This window comes from Peromyscus leucopus, chromosome 5 (assembly GCF_004664715.2).
Source record: "Peromyscus leucopus breed LL Stock chromosome 5, UCI_PerLeu_2.1, whole genome shotgun sequence".
Classification (NCBI taxonomy): Eukaryota; Metazoa; Chordata; class Mammalia; order Rodentia; family Cricetidae; genus Peromyscus; species Peromyscus leucopus.
Genome location: NC_051067.1, coordinates 25,494,128 through 25,513,576, shown reverse-complemented (window position 1 = coordinate 25,513,576; position 19,449 = coordinate 25,494,128). Strand labels below are relative to the sequence as shown.

Sequence of the window (19,449 nt, the reverse complement as noted above, 5' to 3'; positions counted from 1 at the left end):
TTCTTTTCTGTGGTTTCTGATGAGCTGCAGATAGAGTTGGGCCTGAAAGCCTCTGCTTACTCAGCCCTAGGACACTCTGCCCAAGTGAGCAAGGTCCGCATCTGCAGGGTTCTCCAACATGAATTCTAGGAGATAAAGGTGGTAGTTCCATGGACAGACACAGAAGTATACAACTTATCACTCGCTGCTATACTTAGATGAGAAAATACTCCATGTTGAAGCTTGTTTTAATGATCTTACACAAATGAAAACAAACATGCTAACATGGGTTTAGCAGTCAAGCTTTCCAAAATGAACCCTGCTAGGATGACAGCTGGACCCAGTGTAGCACGAATTGCTAAATGGTCTTAGTAATTAAAAACCAGATCCTGGTATTGGGGTGAAGCTGAAAGATCAGAGAAGCAGAACAAGCCACAGCCACCTCACCTCGACAACTCCTCATCAGATCCTGTTTCCATGAACCTTCAGACTGAAAGCTTCTGAGTCCTCACCGAAACGGATCTCAGCTGAATTGCCGCTAAAAGCCTAAAAGCTTAAAAGCCTCTAGTTCCTGGTCCTCACGCCTTGTATACCTTTCTGCTTCCTGCCTCACTTGCTGGAATTTAAGGCGTTTGTCTTTTTCAAGTGCTAGGATTAAAGGTGTGTGTCACCACGCCTGGTGGCCTTGAACTGACAGAGATACCGAATGGATCTCTGCCTCCCAAGTGATAGGATTAAAGGCGTGTGTGCCACCATTTTCTGGCCTCTATATCTAATCTAGTGGCTGTTCTGTTCTCTGACCCTCAGGTAAGTTTTATTAGGGTACACAATTTATTGGGGACACAATATATCACCACATCCAGGTTAATTTTAAAAACTATTCAGTTTGCAGGCTCGTCATTATTTCATTAGGGCCATGAGACTTAGCAAACCAGGCACAAGGAAACCCTCATGCAGGACCCTTTGCAGCAGCTTCTCCTGCGGCTGGTGGTGAAGAACAGCTTCAAAGGCTATGGCCAAGTTTCTCACACCAACAGTACCACCCCGAGTGCTTCAGCGGCCAAATCCCCAATCACTAGAATATAATTCTCCCATTCAAGGAAACAGATTTTTGGCTCAGATTCTAAATTACTGGCAATACTTTCCGACATCACTAGGAAAGCCTGAGAGCAGAAGAACTTCAGTCTGAAGCAGAAACCAGTGTGTGCTTATTTCACTGTCTTATTCAACTGCTTTCGTAACCTTCCCGTGTTAGAGTTCTTCTCAATTCATATCTAAGCATTGCAACTGATAATAATCACGGGTCGGGGAAGGGCTCAGTTGGTGAAGTGCTTTCCATTCAAGCACCCACACAAAAAAGCTAGGCACAGTGGTGCACCCCTGTAATCTGGGAGGCAGACAGAGAAGGGTCTCCGGGGCTCAATGGCCAGCCAGCCAGCCTAGCTTACTCAGGGAGCCCCAGTTCCTAGTGAGAGTGAAAGGCTCTCTTAACAAACACGGTGGACATCTCCTAAGAAATGACACGAGTTGACCTCTAGCCTCCACATATACACATGTGCACAGGAACCACACACACAGAGACGAACACACACAAACACAGTCTCTCTCTCTCTCTCTCTCTCTCTCTCTCTCTCTCTCTCTCTCTCTCTCTCTCTCTCATATGCAAAACAGTAATTATGGTTTTCCTTGCAGCAAACTACCAAGAATGCTTGTCAGTGATGTAGCAGTGTGAACAAATGAGTATAATACAAAATCCTAATATCAATTTTTTTTTCTTTTTTCATTTTTTCCTGCTGTTGTACATGAACAAGTAAAATGTGACCTTGGGTGATTTTCAACCTCACAGTACACACAACCCTCATCCGCTCCCTCACAGTACACAACCCTCATCTGCTCCCTCACAGTACACATGACCCTTGTCCTGCCTCCCTCACAGCTGGCAACATCCCCTCCCTCATGGCTAGGTTCACCCCTCCCTCACAGCTGGCTTCATCTGTAGTGGGTAACCATTCCAGCTTTGATCTGGAAGTTCCAGCCCCCATTGAGGCTTTGGTAATGGTCACGCCTACAAGGCGGGGGCCGCGAGAGGGCCCTGAAGACCGGAGAAGATCCGATGCTGGCTCTCTTGGTTCCTGGACCCTGGACGCTGGAGGTAGACCAAGCAGAGTTCTCCAGAGAACACCGCTGGACTGCGCCACACCTTTCCCAGACCCTGTAACCTATCCCTTCACTTGTGAGTTACCCCACAAAATAAACCACCCTTTTAACTACATGGAGTGACCTTAATAATTTCACCAATATTCATCCCCTCCCCCACAGGCTGGTTCCACCTTGAGCTTCAATCATCAGTCATCATTCCCGTGGGCTAGCTGCAAGTTCTTAGTGTAGACATCTGAGGAGATGCCTTGATGTTCTGATAACCTAATTTTAACATCAGACACTAGCAACAAGTTTCTTTTATGTTAAAGTCTAATATTAAAAAACACTAACAAATGTTCTTTTGTCAGTTACCTCTTCTCATTAAAATATTTTGCTTAATGCAAAAGGTGATAAAATGTAAGCATTTATAAAGGAGTTTTTTTTTTTTTTTTTTTTTTTTTTTTTTTTTTTTTTTTTTGCAAACAACCAAAACCTCTCATAGTCCATTTGAAAAAGAAACTCATTTTCTAGTCATCATATATTTTTCTTATAGAGGAAATTTTAAAAGTTTTTAAAGGTAAAAAGCATGAATTTTCTCCCATCCTCAAGAGCTTGTCTTGTGAAATACTTGCACACACATCTTCCTTTGGATACTAATGCCAATCACATCCGTGACCACACTGGACAACCACTATCTGTGGCTGGGCTGTCCTCTGGTAAGCCACAGTCAAGAACACTCTCCTCCCCTCTGCAACAACACTCAGGAGAATATGCCTGGGTCTGGAACATCTGAGATCAAGGCTGCAGGAGAACAGCTAGACTTACGTCTCTGCAGGGCCTCCTCCAGGCCATCCTGCATCGTCTCTCTGCACTTGGGAAGCATGCGTTCATTTGTTTCCTGGATCATATTCTTCAAGTTCTCCAGAACTCGCAATTCTCGAAGACCACGTTTTTCCTATTAAGAAAAAGAAAATGACTAGTACTGTAAGTCTTAGCAGTTACTGCCTGTAGTTCCCCCTGGGATAAGCTTGTGATACTAGTACATTATTCCTATAGAGCGCACACACCTTCTTTTAATTCTCTGGCAGAATAGGTTAAGACCTGGAGGCATTTTTATTATGAAATGCTCCAAAAGTTGCACTAGGAGTAATATATTTATAGTAGTGTTCAGAAATGGAGGGAAGAAATGTTAAAAAAGCAACCAAAGAGCTTACATGGCCACACATTTTATTAGAAAGAGCCCTGCTCTGACTTTAATATTCATTTCATCATTCTTACTATCATATCGCTTCTCTTATTATGTGCTATAGATTTTATGATTGCCTTTATCCTCTTCAAAATAACAAGGGTTATGACATACAGACACTTCACCATGCAAAAAAATGAGCAGTGAAGGCCTGCTACTCTTAGAAAGACCTGTGTTGGCCTTCAAGGCTGGACACCTGCCCAGGAAGCAAGTCTCTTCTAAGTTGAAAGTGTAGTCCAGTGAGCCTAAGGCGCTTGTACTAAGAATGTGGTTAATGCCGGCATCTGGTTCCTTAGTACATGCAATCTTGGCCCATGCTAGGCAGGTGTCTGTCCCAGCTAGGACAACACTGGGCTCCTCCACTCAAGCGGCTTCGGGTCATGTAAGGTTTACAAGCATTGTCATAGCTGTTGCTGAGGAGCTGTACTCTCCAGGGCACTTCTGGGTGAGGACTTTTGGAAGCTTCTGTCTGGTTTTTCTCATACCATTTCCTACACATCTTCTTTGCTTACTGTGCTTCGGACCCTACAGCCAGAAGTTTCTCCAGACCAATTTCTCCCACCTGAGGTCCTACAGCTCCTTATAAAATAATCACTCAGAGACTTAATATTAATTACAAACTGTATAGCCTAATGGCTCAGGCTTCTTGCTAGCTAGCTCTTACAACTTAACTCAGCCCATTTCTATTAATCCATGCATTGCCACGTGGCTTCATGGGGATACCTGTTCTCTCACATCTTGCTTCTCCTGGCAGTGGCTTGCAACATCTGCTCTGACTCCACCCTTCTGTCTTCAGTTTGAATGTCCTGCCTAACCTTATTCTGCCTCGCCATTGGCCAAACAGCTTTATTTATCAACCAATGAGAGCAACACATATTCACAGCATACAGAAAGACATCCCACAGCAGAACCTTTCTGATGTGAAGCACAGCCTCACACACAGCCCCGCGCCAAGTCCTGGGAGTTTCAATCAATCACTGAACCTGGGTGTTCTCAGCATCCCACTGAAAGCAAAGTCTAACCACCTTCCCCATCCAACTTGAGCGTGGGCTAGACTGAGTGAGTTGCTTCCAAAGAACAGTACAGGGAAGCGAAGCACTTCCTTCCACAGTGGAAAAAGCTGCAAATGCTCCCTCAGTCAAGCAATGCAGGGCTCATGATACCCCTCTGACGGCAGGAGCAGGATGTAATGTTACGTGAGGCTACTTGTCTTTGCTGAGGCCCAGAAGCCCAGTCTAATCATGGAGAAAACATCAGACAAAGGAGGTGGGGAGGCATGCTACAGAATCCTGGCCAGGACTTTAGAGCCATTCTGCTCAAGGAAGACAACGGATGACTGAGAAACTATCTGTCTGAGTACAGAAGCAGCAGGGACAGTAACTCTGGTATTGTATTAATAGCAATTTGTCAATATTGTTTCCCAGTTTTTACGAATGTGGTAAAATAAGACATTAGAAATGAGAAAATGGGCTAGGGATACAAGAGAACACTGTAGTATCGCGGAAAATTTTCTGTAAATCTGAAATTAATATAAAAATGTTAACTAAAAAGAAAGGTTGCTAAACTTGTAAGAAAATAACAAATTAGTTACATTGCTGAGACTTTTGTTGGGTTCTGAGCAAGCTTATGAAGCAGCTGTGGCTAGTTTCTTATATTTTACACATTTTTCTATAATGAAAAACTTAAAACTCATACAGAAGTTGAGAGAGAAGGACAAAAATGCCTCTCCTCAATCACCAAGCCCCAGCCAGCAATGCTCAGCTCATACTGACTCATTTCCTCTATAAAACTCCATGCACCACACCTCCCCCAGAGTACTGTGAGGCATACTCTAGATAGTATACCATTTTATTGTAAACCTGTCAACAGATGCCCGCCTTAGAATAAAAGATAGAGAGCTGGAGAGATGCCTCAGTGGCCAAGAGCATCGACTGTTCTTCTAGAGGACCGAGGTCCAGTTTCTAGCAATCACGAGGTGGTTCACAACCATCTGTAACTCCAGTTCCAGGGGAGGTAACATCCTCTTCTGATCTTTGTGGGCATCTACCATGCATGTGGTGCACATGCAGAAATGTGGGTGCACACACATAAAAATAAAATAATCTTAAACGTTAAAAATAAAAGATACAATAAAAGTCTCACACACACAAAGGCAACAACTCTTTAATATCACTAAATAATGGTGTATTCACAGTCCCTCAAATGTCCTATAAATGTTCACTTTACCCATGCTTATTTGAATCAAAATACAAATAAGAGTCATACACTGCAGCTGGTTAATATGTTTTCAATCTACAGATTTCTCCTCTATCAAATTTTTTCCTTGGCAATTCACTAGACACAGCGAGTCATCTGTTCTGCAGTTTCCCACAGTCTGTTTTAATGAATGACTCTCCATGGTATAATTTAGCATCCTCTGCTGTCTGTCCCCTTTCCTGTAAGTCAGCAGTTAGAACTAACTGTGCAATCAGATTCAGGGTTTGTCTGATGTTTGCATAAAGTTTTCAAAGGCAGATGAATGTCCACTCTCGTGACAGAACAGAGTTGGCATGTCATCTTCATTTATTAATAGGGATACTGAAAGTGAAGACTGCCTTTTGTCAGCAATGTGATTTCTCTGGGCAACAGTCATCTAAAAAAAGCAAAAGAAAACATAACTTCCTTCCCTTATTTGCCAATTTAAAAAATAACAAGTTGGACCAGGCACAGTAGCACATGCCTGTGATCACAGCCCTTGGGAGGTGGAGGTAGGAGGATTCTGTTCAAAGGCATTCCCAGCTGCAGTTCTGGGCCAGCCTGGGCTAAGTGAGATACTCTCTCAGTGGTACTGGGAACAGCAACAGTGACAAGTCATTTCCCTGGCATCTAAGAGCCATAGAAGGAGACTTTGTTTACACGCATCCCAAAGGTTTAAATATACTGAAGTTTCTCAGTCATTACACTCTCTTGGTAGTCCAACTTGGGCTTCTCCAGGGGCCTCACTTTGTTCCAACCAGCTGTAGTGGCTTCTGTGAACTTCAGCTTTCTTTCTTTCTTTTTTATTTTTTTGGCTTTTGAGACAGGATTTCTCTGTGTAGCTTTGCACCTTTCCTGGGACTCACTTGGTAGCCCAGGCTGGCCTCAAACTCACGGAGATCCGCCTGGCTCTGCCTCCTGAGCGCTAGGATTAAAGGTGTGCGCCACCACCACCCAGCGAATTTCAGCTTTCTTGATCACTTTGGTATGACCTTATGCCCTCATTCAGCTGGTACTTCCCTCTTGGCTTGGAACTGGCTAAGACCACTGGCATTAAGAGATGAAATTTAGAGCGGGGAGGCTGCTCACAGCTACAGGGTGGGCCACCACATCTAACCCACAGGGGACAAGGCAGGAAATAGTCTTGTTTGTTTTTTGAGACAGGGTTTACCTCTGTAGCCCAAGCTACTCTGGAACTCACTATGTGTTACAGGATAGACCTGAACTCTGGATTCTCTTGTTCCTGCCTCCCAAGTGCTGGGTTTACAGATATGAACTACCATCACTGACTGGCTTAGGAAATTACTCAGTTTTTATATGAAGAAAAGTTACATTTTGAGGTCATACTAACCAAATTCAAATTACCTTCATATATTCTGTTTCTTTCCAGTTTCTAAAATACCAACACAATTACTTAGTTCCCTTTTCTGACTTTATCAAATAAAAACACCAATATGATTACTAAAAACTAAAATGTTTATATATATATATATATATATATATTATTTTACAATACCATTCAGTTCTACATATTAGCCATGGGTTCCCCTATTCTCCCCCCTCCCACTCCCCAAGAATGTTTTTAAAAGGGCTTTTTTGTTCTGAAGGTGTATCACACTATAAATGTACAGTCAAATCACTGTTTGTCTAAGACAAAGTCTTACTATGTAGCCCAGGTTGGCCTGGACCTCACAATCTTCCTGTCTGTACTGCCTGAGCTTGAGAACTACAAACAGGCATCTCTACACCAGACAATCCCTCTGCTCAGTGCTCCCTATAAGAATGTCTGAGTAACACTGTCACCACTCAGAACTACACACGAGCTTCTTTATACAGAATTTGGCTTTGGGGACTGCTCTTTGATATTCAGTATTGTTTTAAATTATATAAAATATTTACATGGCTTCAAAATTATATCTGTAAAACAACATGCATCCAGGGAAGTCTAGCTTCCCTCTCCATCCTTGTTTATACCTATATGTTAGGTATTTTTTAATGTATCTAAACCTTGGTTTAAATATAAGGATACATATACCTGGATGCACAGGTGTGTCTTTGCCCCCCCCCCCGCCCCCGCCCCACCACATAGCTGAGTATATACACATACATTTTAAATTCATTTTAAAACAGAATGGGATACAGAGATGTTTCTTTTATCATTCATGAGTAAGGTTCATCAGCACAGGGCTAGAGAAGTGGCTCAGTGGTTAAGAGTACTTGCTGTTCTTCCAGGAGGATCCAAGTTCAACTGTCAGCACCCACCCTGGCTAGCTCATAGCCCTGTAACTCCAGCTTCAGGGCATTGGGTGCCCTCTTCTGGCCTCTTCAGGAACTGTACTCATTAGTCCAGACACACATATGTAATTAAAAATCTATCAAGATTCAAAAGTACACCTGTAGTACATGTATCTTTCTCTATGTGGTCTACTTGTTCCCTTTTCCGGTACTTTCTAAATGACTCAGATACTTTCAAATTATGATGGGGTTAATTCCTAATAAACCCATAAAAGGGAGCTGGAGAGATGGCTCAGAGGTTAAGTGCACTGGCTGTTCTTCCAGAGGTCCGGAGTTCAATTTCCAGCAATCACATGTTGGCTCACAACCATCTGTAATGAGATCTGGTGCCCTCTTCTGGCCTGCAGGCATACATGCAGACAGAGCACTGTATACATAATAAATAAATCTTAAAAAAACAAAACCAAACCCATAGAAGATTGAAAACCTAAATAAAAATGTATGTAATCCCCCTAACTCAGCAAACATCTTGTCAATTTAGGTTGTTTCCTCAAACAATCTTGCAGCCAATCTTGAGCTATGGCTTCCTCTGCTGCCCACATGGCAAGAGAGAACGGGACCTCAGATCACTAGACAGAAAAGATTCAATTCAAAACATTCCTAAGATGATTAGTACTAAATGTGCACCACTTCCACACCTATTCAAAAGCAGACACCCCTGAGTTGGAAACTGTGTGTCTTCAGAATGACGTGTACTTGTAAGTGTACACACGTGCGTGGCTAGCTCTAGAGGTCGGAGGAGTGCACTGGCTCCCCTGGAGCTGGAGGTAAGGAAGAGCACCACGTGCTCTTCATCACTGAGTCGTCTCTCCCTCCCAGGACATACATCTTAAAGTCGGCAAGTTGGTTCTCATGGCTGACACTGCCAGTGCTTTGTACAGCACCCCTGTGGAGAACATCTCCTCTCCTCCTTAGTGCTTATTTGCTCCCCACCACAAGGCACATCACTGTCAGGTGATAATCTTGGTTTGTTCTGTAGTCCTTCCTTTTCCCTCAGGATGGAATTTGAAATTGTGCCCTTTTATTTTTAGTTACTGCTGAAGGGGCAATCACTGCGGGACAACAGCATACTTTTCACAGGCCTTCCTGCCCCGCTCCTTTGAAATTCTCGTACCGTACATTCTCTGTCCCAACACAGGCGTTACACACTGTTCTCTCCACATCACTCCCCCTGCATCTGTTTTGTTTGTTTGTTTGAGACAGTCTTCTGTAGCCCAGGTTTCAAACTCCCTGTGTAGCTGAAGCTGGCCTTGACCCCTAACCCCTACTGCTTCCACCCCCCAGTGCTGAGATCACAGGCCTGCACTACCCTACCCAGCTATACTGCTTAGGATTAATTCCATGGCTAAATGTGTAAAAGGAAATTACGGACAGCCAGGGCTATACAGAAAAAGCATCTCAAAACAAACAAATAAAATAATAATAATAATTATAGCCAAGCTTGGTGGCACATGCCTTTAATCCCAGCAATTGGGAGGCAGAGGCAGGCGGATCTCTGAGTAGGAGGCCTGGTCTAGAAAGAGAGTTCCAGGACACTAGGGCTACACAGAGAAACGCTGTCTCAAAAAAACAAAACAAAGTAATTTAAAAAATTACATTTTCATTTGTTTATTGGTGGGGGTAACAAACACATGTCATGGTGTGTGTGGGGGAGATAACGAAGTTGCGTGTGTGTTGATGCATGCGCACGCACATGCCAGAGGACAACTTGAGAGAGTTGGTTCTCTCCTTCCATCATGTGGATTCCAGGGATCAAACTTAGGTCATCAGACTTGGCAGGAATCACCTCTACTGACTAAGACATCTTCTGGCCCACTTAGCACACTTCAACGCTTACTAACTCCTGACAGGAAAGAGTCTCTCTAACTCTATGATGTGCATTCCGACATGCGCATCGGAACGACATCCCTGGAGCCCTGCACAGCCCTAACAGTGCATCTGTCATCTCCTCAGCTAGGGTGCAGATGGGCTAGATACAAAGCCCACTGTCATTCCGCCTTTGTTTTCTAGCATAACACAGGCAAACCTGCTAACAGTTGGATTTTCTTCCCTTTACAAAGGGCCTATTCATTTAGCCTGGATACCCAGAAGATTTTTTTCCCTCTATAAAGTCCAAGTTTTTTTTTTTTTCTTCTTTCTGTTTAGAAATGGTCTCAAGCATCGGCTACTTTGAATTAATCTTTCCAGAAAGTAGTACATACTTCAAAATGAGTGCAATAGCAATTTGAGGAAAGTTTTCCTGAATTCTTTTTTGGTTTTTGGTGCTTTGATCTTTCCTGGGCTTGTTGTCACAGTCTTGGGTCACATGTACTCATCATCAACATGTGTTCTTCCCTTTCGAGTCCCTCTCTCATTAATGTTAAGTCTCTTCAATCTTACTTTAGGACTACATATTCTGTACACTCATTCTTGGGCTCTTTGTTTAATTCTCACTTCAAAAATAATTTTAAAATTTCATTTCCCTAGCCAGCACAGTGGTGCATGCCTTTAGTCCCAGCACTCAGAAGGCAGAGGAAGGTGGATCTATGAGTTCAAGGCCAGCCAGGTCTACAGGCCAAGATCCGGGACAGGTGGGGGTCAACAGAGAAACTCTGTCTTGAAAAACAAAACAACAACAAAAAAACAAAAAAAGAGAAAGACCAAACAAACAAAAAATAAAATTTCATTTTCCCCAATTCTTCCCCTTACTTCTTTATTGTTTTATTTTATCCAGTCATTTGCAGTTTTTCTGATTCTAACTTACTTTTTTCCTGTAACTTTCTCTGCCCCTTAAGCTCCTGTTAAAATAGCTATGATCTCCACTCATCCCGTGTCGTCTCTTACTTCTGTAAGGACGGTCACTGCGCTTTGCACCTTCCGAGGAATCCAGCTCTGTCCAGTTTTAGAGGAATCTGTTTTCCTCTATTGTTTTAAGATGGATGGGAACAGCTTCTGGCTTCAGGACGAAGACCTCCCATTGTTCCTGTCTTCAGCTCCTATAGCTTCTCCACAGTGTGGTCTTGGCCTCCATGGCACTCACTCTGAGTCTTCCCTCCTCACTCTGAGGTAGAGCCTGTGGTTCCATCTGCCAGACTCTGCTGCTCTTCTCCAAATGGCCCATCAAGATTCCCAAAGAGGCATGATGGAAATTTTCAGGGGCCTCCCAAATCCCTCTGCCATACCCTCTGTTTCCTCTGGTATTTCTGGTGTCATGAAAGCTGTCTTAGGGTTTCTATTGCTGTGAAGAGATACCATTGACCACAGCAACTCTTCTAAAGGAAAACATTTAATTGGTGTAGATTACATTTCCAGAGGTTTAGTCGATTTTCAGCATGGCAGGACATGACAGCATGCAAGCAGATGCTGGAGAAGGAGCTGAGATTTTTACATCTTGATCCACAGGAAACAGGAAGTGAACTGTTTCTACACTGAGCATAACTTAAGCAAAGGAGACCTCAAAGCCCACCCACACAGTGACATGTGGGGGTATTGTGTCCCCCAAAATATTGTGTATTCTAATAAATTTATCTGGGGTCAGAGAACAGACAGCCACTAGATACAAAGGCTAGAAAATGGTGGCACTCACACCTTTAATCCTAGCATTCCAGAGATAGAAATCCCTCTGGATCTCTGTGAGTTCAAGGCCACATTGGAAACAGCCAAGCATGGTGACATGCCTTTAATCCCAGAAAGCCAGCCTTTAATCCCAGGGAGTGGTGGTAGAAAGTAGAAAGATATATAAGGCGTGAGAACCAGAAAACTAGAAGGTTTTGGCTGGTTAAGCATTTGGCTGGTTAAGCATGTGGCTGGTTAAGCTTCAGGCTTTTGAGCAGCAATTCAGCTGAGACCCATTCGAGATGAGGACTCAGAGGCATCCAGTCTGAGGAGACAAAACCAGTTGAGGATCCGGCAAGGTGAGATAGCTGTGGCTTGTCCTGTCTCTCTGATCTACCAGCATGGACCCCAATAACTCGCCTCGGGTTTGATTTTATTAATAACAACTTTTAAGAATCCTGCTACATCTGGCGCCCAACGTTCGTGTTACGAATTCATGAAAAAGCTGTTTGCTTGTGGCCTTGTGAGCCCCAGCTCAGGCCCAAGCTACACTCAGCCGGTGGTGGTGGTGGCACACGCCGGTAGGATTTGCTGAAGGAGACAGAGGCAGGAAGATCCCGAGTTTGAGGCCGGCCTAGGAGGCTTGGGAGAAGCTTTAGCCCGGACTGAACCACAAACAGTGGTGGGACCATGGTAGCAGTGGCTACTGCTCCACGTTGCCAGCTCCTTCTCATCATGTTGGTGACTGTGGTGATGCTGCTACCTGGGACGAAGGGTTTACTGCTGCTGGTTCAGAGAAGAATTGCCAGGACCATCGTGTTACAAGAAAGCATCGGCAAAGGTCAGTTTGGAAAAGTTTGGCAAGACAAATGGTGGGGAGAAATTGTTGTGAAGATTTTCTGTTCTAGGGAAGAATGTTCATGGTTCCGAGAGACAGACATTTATCAGACTATGATTGCTCCAAACCACAGAGGAGGCAAAAAAAAAAAAAAAAAAAAAAAGTCTGCAGGAAACCATGACCATGCCTAACAGTGACTTTGAAATCTTCAAAAGGATGACAGGATCCTACAACGATGATTCCACATGGACTATGATAAAGCCATTAAGCAGATTAACACCATGGAAAAATCGACTTTGGACTACAAACTGGTGAGGACAATTTCGAGAGGACTAGCTGAGATGATCCAACCTGACAGACTACTTGAACAAGGACTTGAAACAAGCCCTGAACTTTCCTTTTATGCAGAGACTGGACAAATGATACAGGACTTGAAAATTAACCCAAAAATTTTTCTTTTCAAGATTCCCTAAAGATATCTTCACCCCTAGAAAGCAAAAAGAAAAAGAGAATATAGATATGAGATAGATCATTGAATCTACTCTGAGAAAAAAAGGTAAAGAAATAATAGGATAAATAGGTAGATCATCGAATCTACACTGAAGAAAAAGGGGAAGATATAAAAATGACAAAAGGTAGAATAATGAATCTATTATGAAAAGAAAAAAGAGAAAATATGGATATGATAAGATAAAAAGGGAGATTGTGGAATCTACTTTTAAAAAGGAACTGCTTGTTTTCAATAAGATAAGTAATGAAAATTTTTTGGTCTGAGTTTATCAGATGTTACTGGACTGGACATTGTTAATATATATAATAGAGTTTTTTGTCTGGATCTGTCAAATGTTAATGGACTAGACATAGTTAATGTAATCTTGACTGTATATTGTATATACTTATTGAAGATAGTTTTTCTTGTATTAGTTATAAGCTTTTTTAATTTTAGACAAAAAGAGAGGAGATGTGGGGGTATTGTGTCCCCAAAATATTGTGTATTCTAATAAATTTATCTGGGGTCAGAGAACAGACAGCCACTAGATACAAAGGCTAGAAAATGGTGGCACTCACACCTTTAATCCTAGCATTCCAGAGATAGAAATCCCTCTGGATCTCTGTGAATTCAAGGCCACATTGGAAACAGCCAAGCATGGTGACATGCCTTTAATCCAGAAAGCCAGCCTTTAATCCCAGGGAGTGGTGGTAGAAAGTAGAAAGATATATAAGGCGTGAGAACCAGAAAACTAGAAGGTTTTGGCTGGTTAAGCATTTGGCTGGTTAAGCATGTGGCTGGTTAAGCTTCAGGCTTTTGAGCAGCAATTCAGCTGAGACCCATTCGAGATGAGGACTCAGAGGCATCCAGTCTGAGGAGACAAAACCAGTTGAGGATCCGGCAAGGTGAGATAGCTGTGGCTTGTCCTGTCTCTCTGATCTACCAGCATGGACCCCAATAACTCGCCTCAGGTTTGATTTTATTAATAACAACTTTTAAGATTCATGCTACAGTGACACACTTCCACCAACAAGGCTGCACCTCCTAATAGTGCCACTCCCTTTGGGGGCCATTTTCTTTCAAACCACCACAGAAGCCTTTAGGCTATGGATGACTTGGCCATTTGCTATTCTGGAGCCATTTCTCCTTGGCTTTATTATTGCTGTTGCTTGTATTTACTGAGTTTTGAGTTTTGGGGCATGTTCTCACAGACAAGATTTGAGGAAGAAAAAACTAAGCTGATAAAAACTATGTGCCATTAATGCTGCTGTTTCCAGATGGCATTGGAATTGGGAAAAATCAAGTTCAGGAGAACTATTTCAGTTCTTATATAAATTAACTTCTTTATTATCAGGCAGATGAATAGTCTCTTAATGTAGAAACAAAGTTATCTAAGGTAAAAGAGCAGAGCTCTGTGGCTCCAGACAGGACAGGCTCTTCTCAGTTCAGGGGAGATTTGAGGGCTAAGAAGATCCCCCTTGAGATATAGTCAAACAACTGATTGTCAATCACTCTCTGTAGCAAATGGATTATTGTTATTTACTTCTGTTTCTTTCTCAGTTGGCTTTCCCTTCCTTCATTCCTTCCTCCCTCCCTCTCTTTCCTTTTTTTTTTTTTTTTTTTTTTTTTTTGGTTTTTGAGACAGGGTCTCACAGAACTCAGGCTGGCCTCAAACTCACCAGGAAGCTGATGATGATTTTAAACTTCTGATCCTTCTGCCTCCATCTCTGAAGGGCTAAAATTATAAACATGAAACCACCAAATCCGATATTATTATTATTGTTGTTGTGAGAAATGGTCTCGTGTAGTCCAGGATAGCCTTGATTTTCTTTGTAGCTGAGAATGGCCTTGAACATCTGATCCTCTGGCCACCAGTTCCTGAGGGCTGAGACTATAGCAGTTTTATGCTGTCCTGGGGATTAGTACCAACTGAACTGTATCCCTAGCTCTACCAAGTGAATTAGTAGTCACATTTCTTAGCCCAATAATGATAAGAATTAGCTTAAATAATGAAGAGGCCTATGGAAGTGGCATGTTGTATATAGTCTCTTCACTGAGGTTCACACCTGACAAGTGCTTGTTTTTAAACTGATGTATCTGATTGCGAACTAGTATCAACATCAATCACAAAAGGAAAAAGCTATAGTAACACATGTACACTAAAAGTTGCATCTTATTCCCAGGTTAAAAATTCTTGGAACAACACCTAGTACCAATAAAATGACATGTAACCTTCCATAAAACTATATACATTAACTCCTTAAGTTGAATTAATAATAAGTGCTTATATAACATGCTTAAGACAATGCCTTGCAGTAAGCACTTACAGTGTTATAACTGTTAGTAATATTATAGTAACTATAATGTTTATACCAGAGATATAACTTGATGGCATTAGAGAAAAAGGCCAACAACTTTAAATCTCCACACCACTAGTGGGGCCTGCAGAGTTGAAGACTGGGCTGTTATGGGATTCTACTTAGTGCTGTCTTTAGGGTTTTTTTTTTTCTTGACCAATTCATCTCACAATGGAATTTATTTATTCATTTTGTCTTCCTCAGACAGGGGTTCACTATATATTCCATGCTGGCCTTGAACTCATAGCAATCGCCCTGCCTTCCTTCCAAGTTCTGGGATTACCGAGTGCCACCACGTCCACTATCCCATATCAAAACCATTAACATGAGTGCTTTCAATTCCTGTATCACAGCATTTCTGTCACACCGTGAGGGCCTCTTCATTTTCCAATTCTCTGCCTCCCCTTAACATCTATTTTTCTTTCCTTGCTCAAGCGTCACTCTTCTGGGGCACTCTCTTGTTGAGCCCTGCGGGGAACTGTCCCTGGAGTACTGTCCTCTCTCAGGGACGCTGCTTATCTATCATAACTGCAGCAGGGCAGCTCTTGATCTACAGGAATTTCTTCTCGTAAACATTCTGAGTTTGCAACTGAAAGCTTCCTGGCTGTAAGGATTATTTCTCACTCACTTTCACATGCCTGCTAAGATACTTAAGCATCACTCTCCCTTGCTGCCAACAATCGAGCCGTATCTGAGGCAGCCTCTAAGAGAGGCTGACTGCTGCTTCCTGCCTGCCCTCTCTTTTACCACGCAAAGTGCCGACACAATGACTGAGGCTCCAGGGCCACTTCTAAGTGTAAGGGCAATGTGCCAAGGAGACAGAGGCTGGAAGAAGCTGACATCACAGAGCCACCGTGCCAGCCCTGGACGTTCCAAATCTGTCTCAGGACTATGCAAGAAAAACAAGCCCTTGTGGAGGCCTGTTCTCCATGTATCTGTTCCTAGTAACTAAACCCATTCCTACCGATGTGCTGCCTGGATGGTAGGTATTTAGCAAAGCACTGGAGAAAGGGGGGTGCCAAGCACTTTCTAATAAAACACACAGGATTACCCACCCTGCGGGCCCCTTGTGAAACTCTCTCTCTAACATCTCTCTCTCTCCTCTCTATGAGAAAGGCCATGATGTCTCATCTACAGCTAGCAACACTGACCTAGAGGGCAAGGCCTCTCCTTAGGAAACTGCCATACCGCCCTTCACTGAAGTGCTGGAGTGAGGGTGCCCTAACACGGGCTGCTCGCTCTTCCCAAGCTCTGCCCATAATGTTCACTGTAATTCAGGGGGAAACTCTAAAGTTAGGAGGAAGGTTGTCAACTGTTTTCATACACGAAAGAAAACAGCTTGTCACAGTCGACCAGCATTTGAGGAATTTTGAGAAATGCTGCCACCATGTGGCACTTATTCCCACTTCTGCAGAGAAAAGTCTACAATCCAATGAACTGGAGCATCTAGTCAGCTCTTCCTAAAGTGAACTCCACCTGAGTGGCAGAGAGAAGACGCCTCGTGGCTCTGCTGTGTCTCTCCCCTCCAGAGACTGCACCCTGGAGCAGAGCTCTGCTTCCGAGCATGCTTCCTACCGTCTGTGTGTGAACGCTGGAAATGGCTGGACTCTCAAGTCTCTGGACTGCTTACAGCCTGTCTTCCTCTTCTTGTTTTTAAGACTTATTTTTATTTTGTATGTATAAGGGTTTGCCTGTAGGTTGTTAGTATGTGCATCACACGTGTGCCTGGGACCCACAGAGACCAGGAAAGAGCACTGGGTCCCCTGGAAGTAGAGTTACAGACAGCTGTGAGTCACCATGTGAGTGCGGGAACCTGAGCCTAGGTCCTCTGCAGGAGCAGTTAGAGCTTTTACCAGCTAAGCCATCCCTCCAGCCCCAGCCAACAGAGCGGAGCGGATTCTGACGCTCGGCGAAGTTTCTGTGCTACTCTCAGCCCTTGGGAGGCACAACATGGGAGGCCACTGTGGGAAAGGAACAGAGTGCTTGTCAAAAAGAGCAAATCAAACAAGGCCAAGACTCCATTTCTGGGCCCTTTAAAGAACATTCTTAAGTGAGAAGTTCCTCAAGAGATGACTTCTTTCCTGGAGGGTGGGTAGCCATGTGATTGTGTCTGTTTTATTTATACAATTCTATTTCCTGACATGTGACTTAAAATGCTCAACATATTTTGTTCAACTCTCTCTATATATGGTACATCTGTCATGGCCAATGTAGTGCACACATGGCAACGCGCGCGCGCGCGCGCACACACACACATGTAGAAATCAGAGAACAACTTACAGGAAGCAGTTCTCTCTTTTATCATGTAGGTTCTGGAGATTGAACTCAATTCTCAGGCTTGGCAGCAGGAGTCTACCTTCAGAGCCATCTCACCCGGCCCCGGGTAAACAGTTTTTTAAGAGAATGCGTATACAAACTGGTTGTAGCACACACCTTTAATCTCAGATGCATGAGGCACAGGCAGGAGGATCTCTGTGAGTTCTAGGCCAGCCTGGTTGTACAGTGAGTCCTCAAAAACAAACAAAAGGGAGGGGAGGCGACAGGGAGAGTAGAGGAGGAGGCAGAGGGAGAGGGGGTGGACGAGAAGGTGGAAGAATACGCTTATACATTTGTCTAGGCAATCCCTATTTTACCCAGAGGTATCAAAAACTGAACCTAGGGGCTGGGTGATGGCTCAGCTGTTAAAGAGCCCTCATTGCTACTGCAAAGAACTCAGGTTCTATTCTCAGCATCCATATGGTTGTTCATGATCATCCCAAACTCCAGTTCTAGGGGACCTGACACCCTCTTCCGACCTCTGCAGCACCAGGCAGGCACATGGGGTGAATACATATAAACATACATCTATATCCATGAAGGTAAATGCTCATACACATGAAAATAGAATAAATCAATCTAAACTAAAGAAACTAAAACTGAAGCCAGTGCTCACTTTGGCAGCATTACACTGAAGTCAGAATGATCCAGAGAGGATTAGCAGGGTCCCTGTGCAGAGATAACTAATCTGTGAAGACTTCCAAGGTTCTCAGTCCAGGCTGAAGAAAAGAAAACACTGAACCCAAACTCATATGAATTATTGTAAAAATTTAAAGTGTAAAAAAAAACCCTGAATTATAAAATTAGTATATTTTTATTTGCTTTACTTGCTATCATCTTTCAACAACAGAAACATCTTTTATCAACACCCACAGTATAAAGATTTTAAAATGAAGTTTCATTTAACCTTCATAAAAACTCATATTCTGAAGTATATTACTGTTGCCATTTTTAGTGATGAAGAAATTGAACCTTGCAAAGCATGCAATCATAGCTACTCAGATGGGGCCAGGACTGGAACCCAGGTACAAATGGCAGAGTGCCATGTTCTTCCTACCCATCTACACCACCTTAAAAGGCTCAATAATGTCCTCTCAGGCACATGTCCATTGTCCCTTGACAACTATCTTACATCCAGCCAAAAAGATGTTGGCTTCAATAGGAAGCTATTTTGAATACAAAATAATAAAAAACATAGAAATAAAATGTCTTTTCAGGAAAAAAAGGAAAAAAAAAAAAAGGAAACATCTACATTACCTCAAAAACCCCAGCATAAGCATACCAGCAGATGCTTAATTTTAGGGGTGACCCAGCCATTAGTTCACTGATTTCCATCTCTGGGCTCAATCTTTATGAAGTAGGAAGTCAGGTTAAAGAAGCCACCTTAATTTCAAAATTCTACAATTATTTTAATAAATTACGTCCTTTGAAGCATATTTGTAAATATTGTCTTAATAACAAAACTAACAAAAGGGTGACTTATGAGAAAAGTCAGTCATGGGATGTTTTAAGATTGTTACCTCTGCCAACACTACTGCAGATGTTTTAGATACAAAAGAGAATATGTAGGTCTGAAGTCAACTCTCTAGTGATGAAGGCCAGCAAGGTGAATGAAAAGAACACAACCAGGTTGGCCAGCAGAATTCTAAATGACCTCCAGGTCTGCAGCCCTGGTGCACACACATCTACCAGTTAATTCAACCTTAACTGTGCTACCATGAAGTGTTGCCGGGTATATGACCACACTGCGAACCCCGAGTTTGGGTTTGCATTAATTAAATCAAATCGACCTTGGGTCAGGAGGCAGAGCCAGCAACTAGTTGACAGAAAGTAATCATAGAGTGTCAGAGGGAGTCCAGAAAATGGATAGAGAGATGCACAGGACACAGGAGAGACTCTGGGTGTGGCAGCCCTTTGAGGTGGTCCTTTTTGGTTTGGAGCAATGGAAGAGACCCTCTCTTTCTGAGATTCCAGCAAAGAGGGACGGTCCACCTATACGAGTTAGCAGGTGTTCACCCCA

The 19,449-nt window shown here is 43.0% G+C and overlaps 1 protein-coding gene across 1 annotated transcript in view; it reads right to left on the bottom strand.

The window, feature by feature from the left end:
• Positions 1-19,449, bottom strand: part of Bloc1s5 (biogenesis of lysosomal organelles complex 1 subunit 5) — a 50,805-nt gene that overhangs the window by 22,173 nt on the left and 9,183 nt on the right. Inside the window, exon 3 of the mRNA XM_028894722.2 lies at positions 2,944-3,073. Coding sequence (XP_028750555.1) covers positions 2,944-3,073 — 130 coding nt within the window. The remainder of the gene's footprint in view (positions 1-2,943; positions 3,074-19,449) is intronic.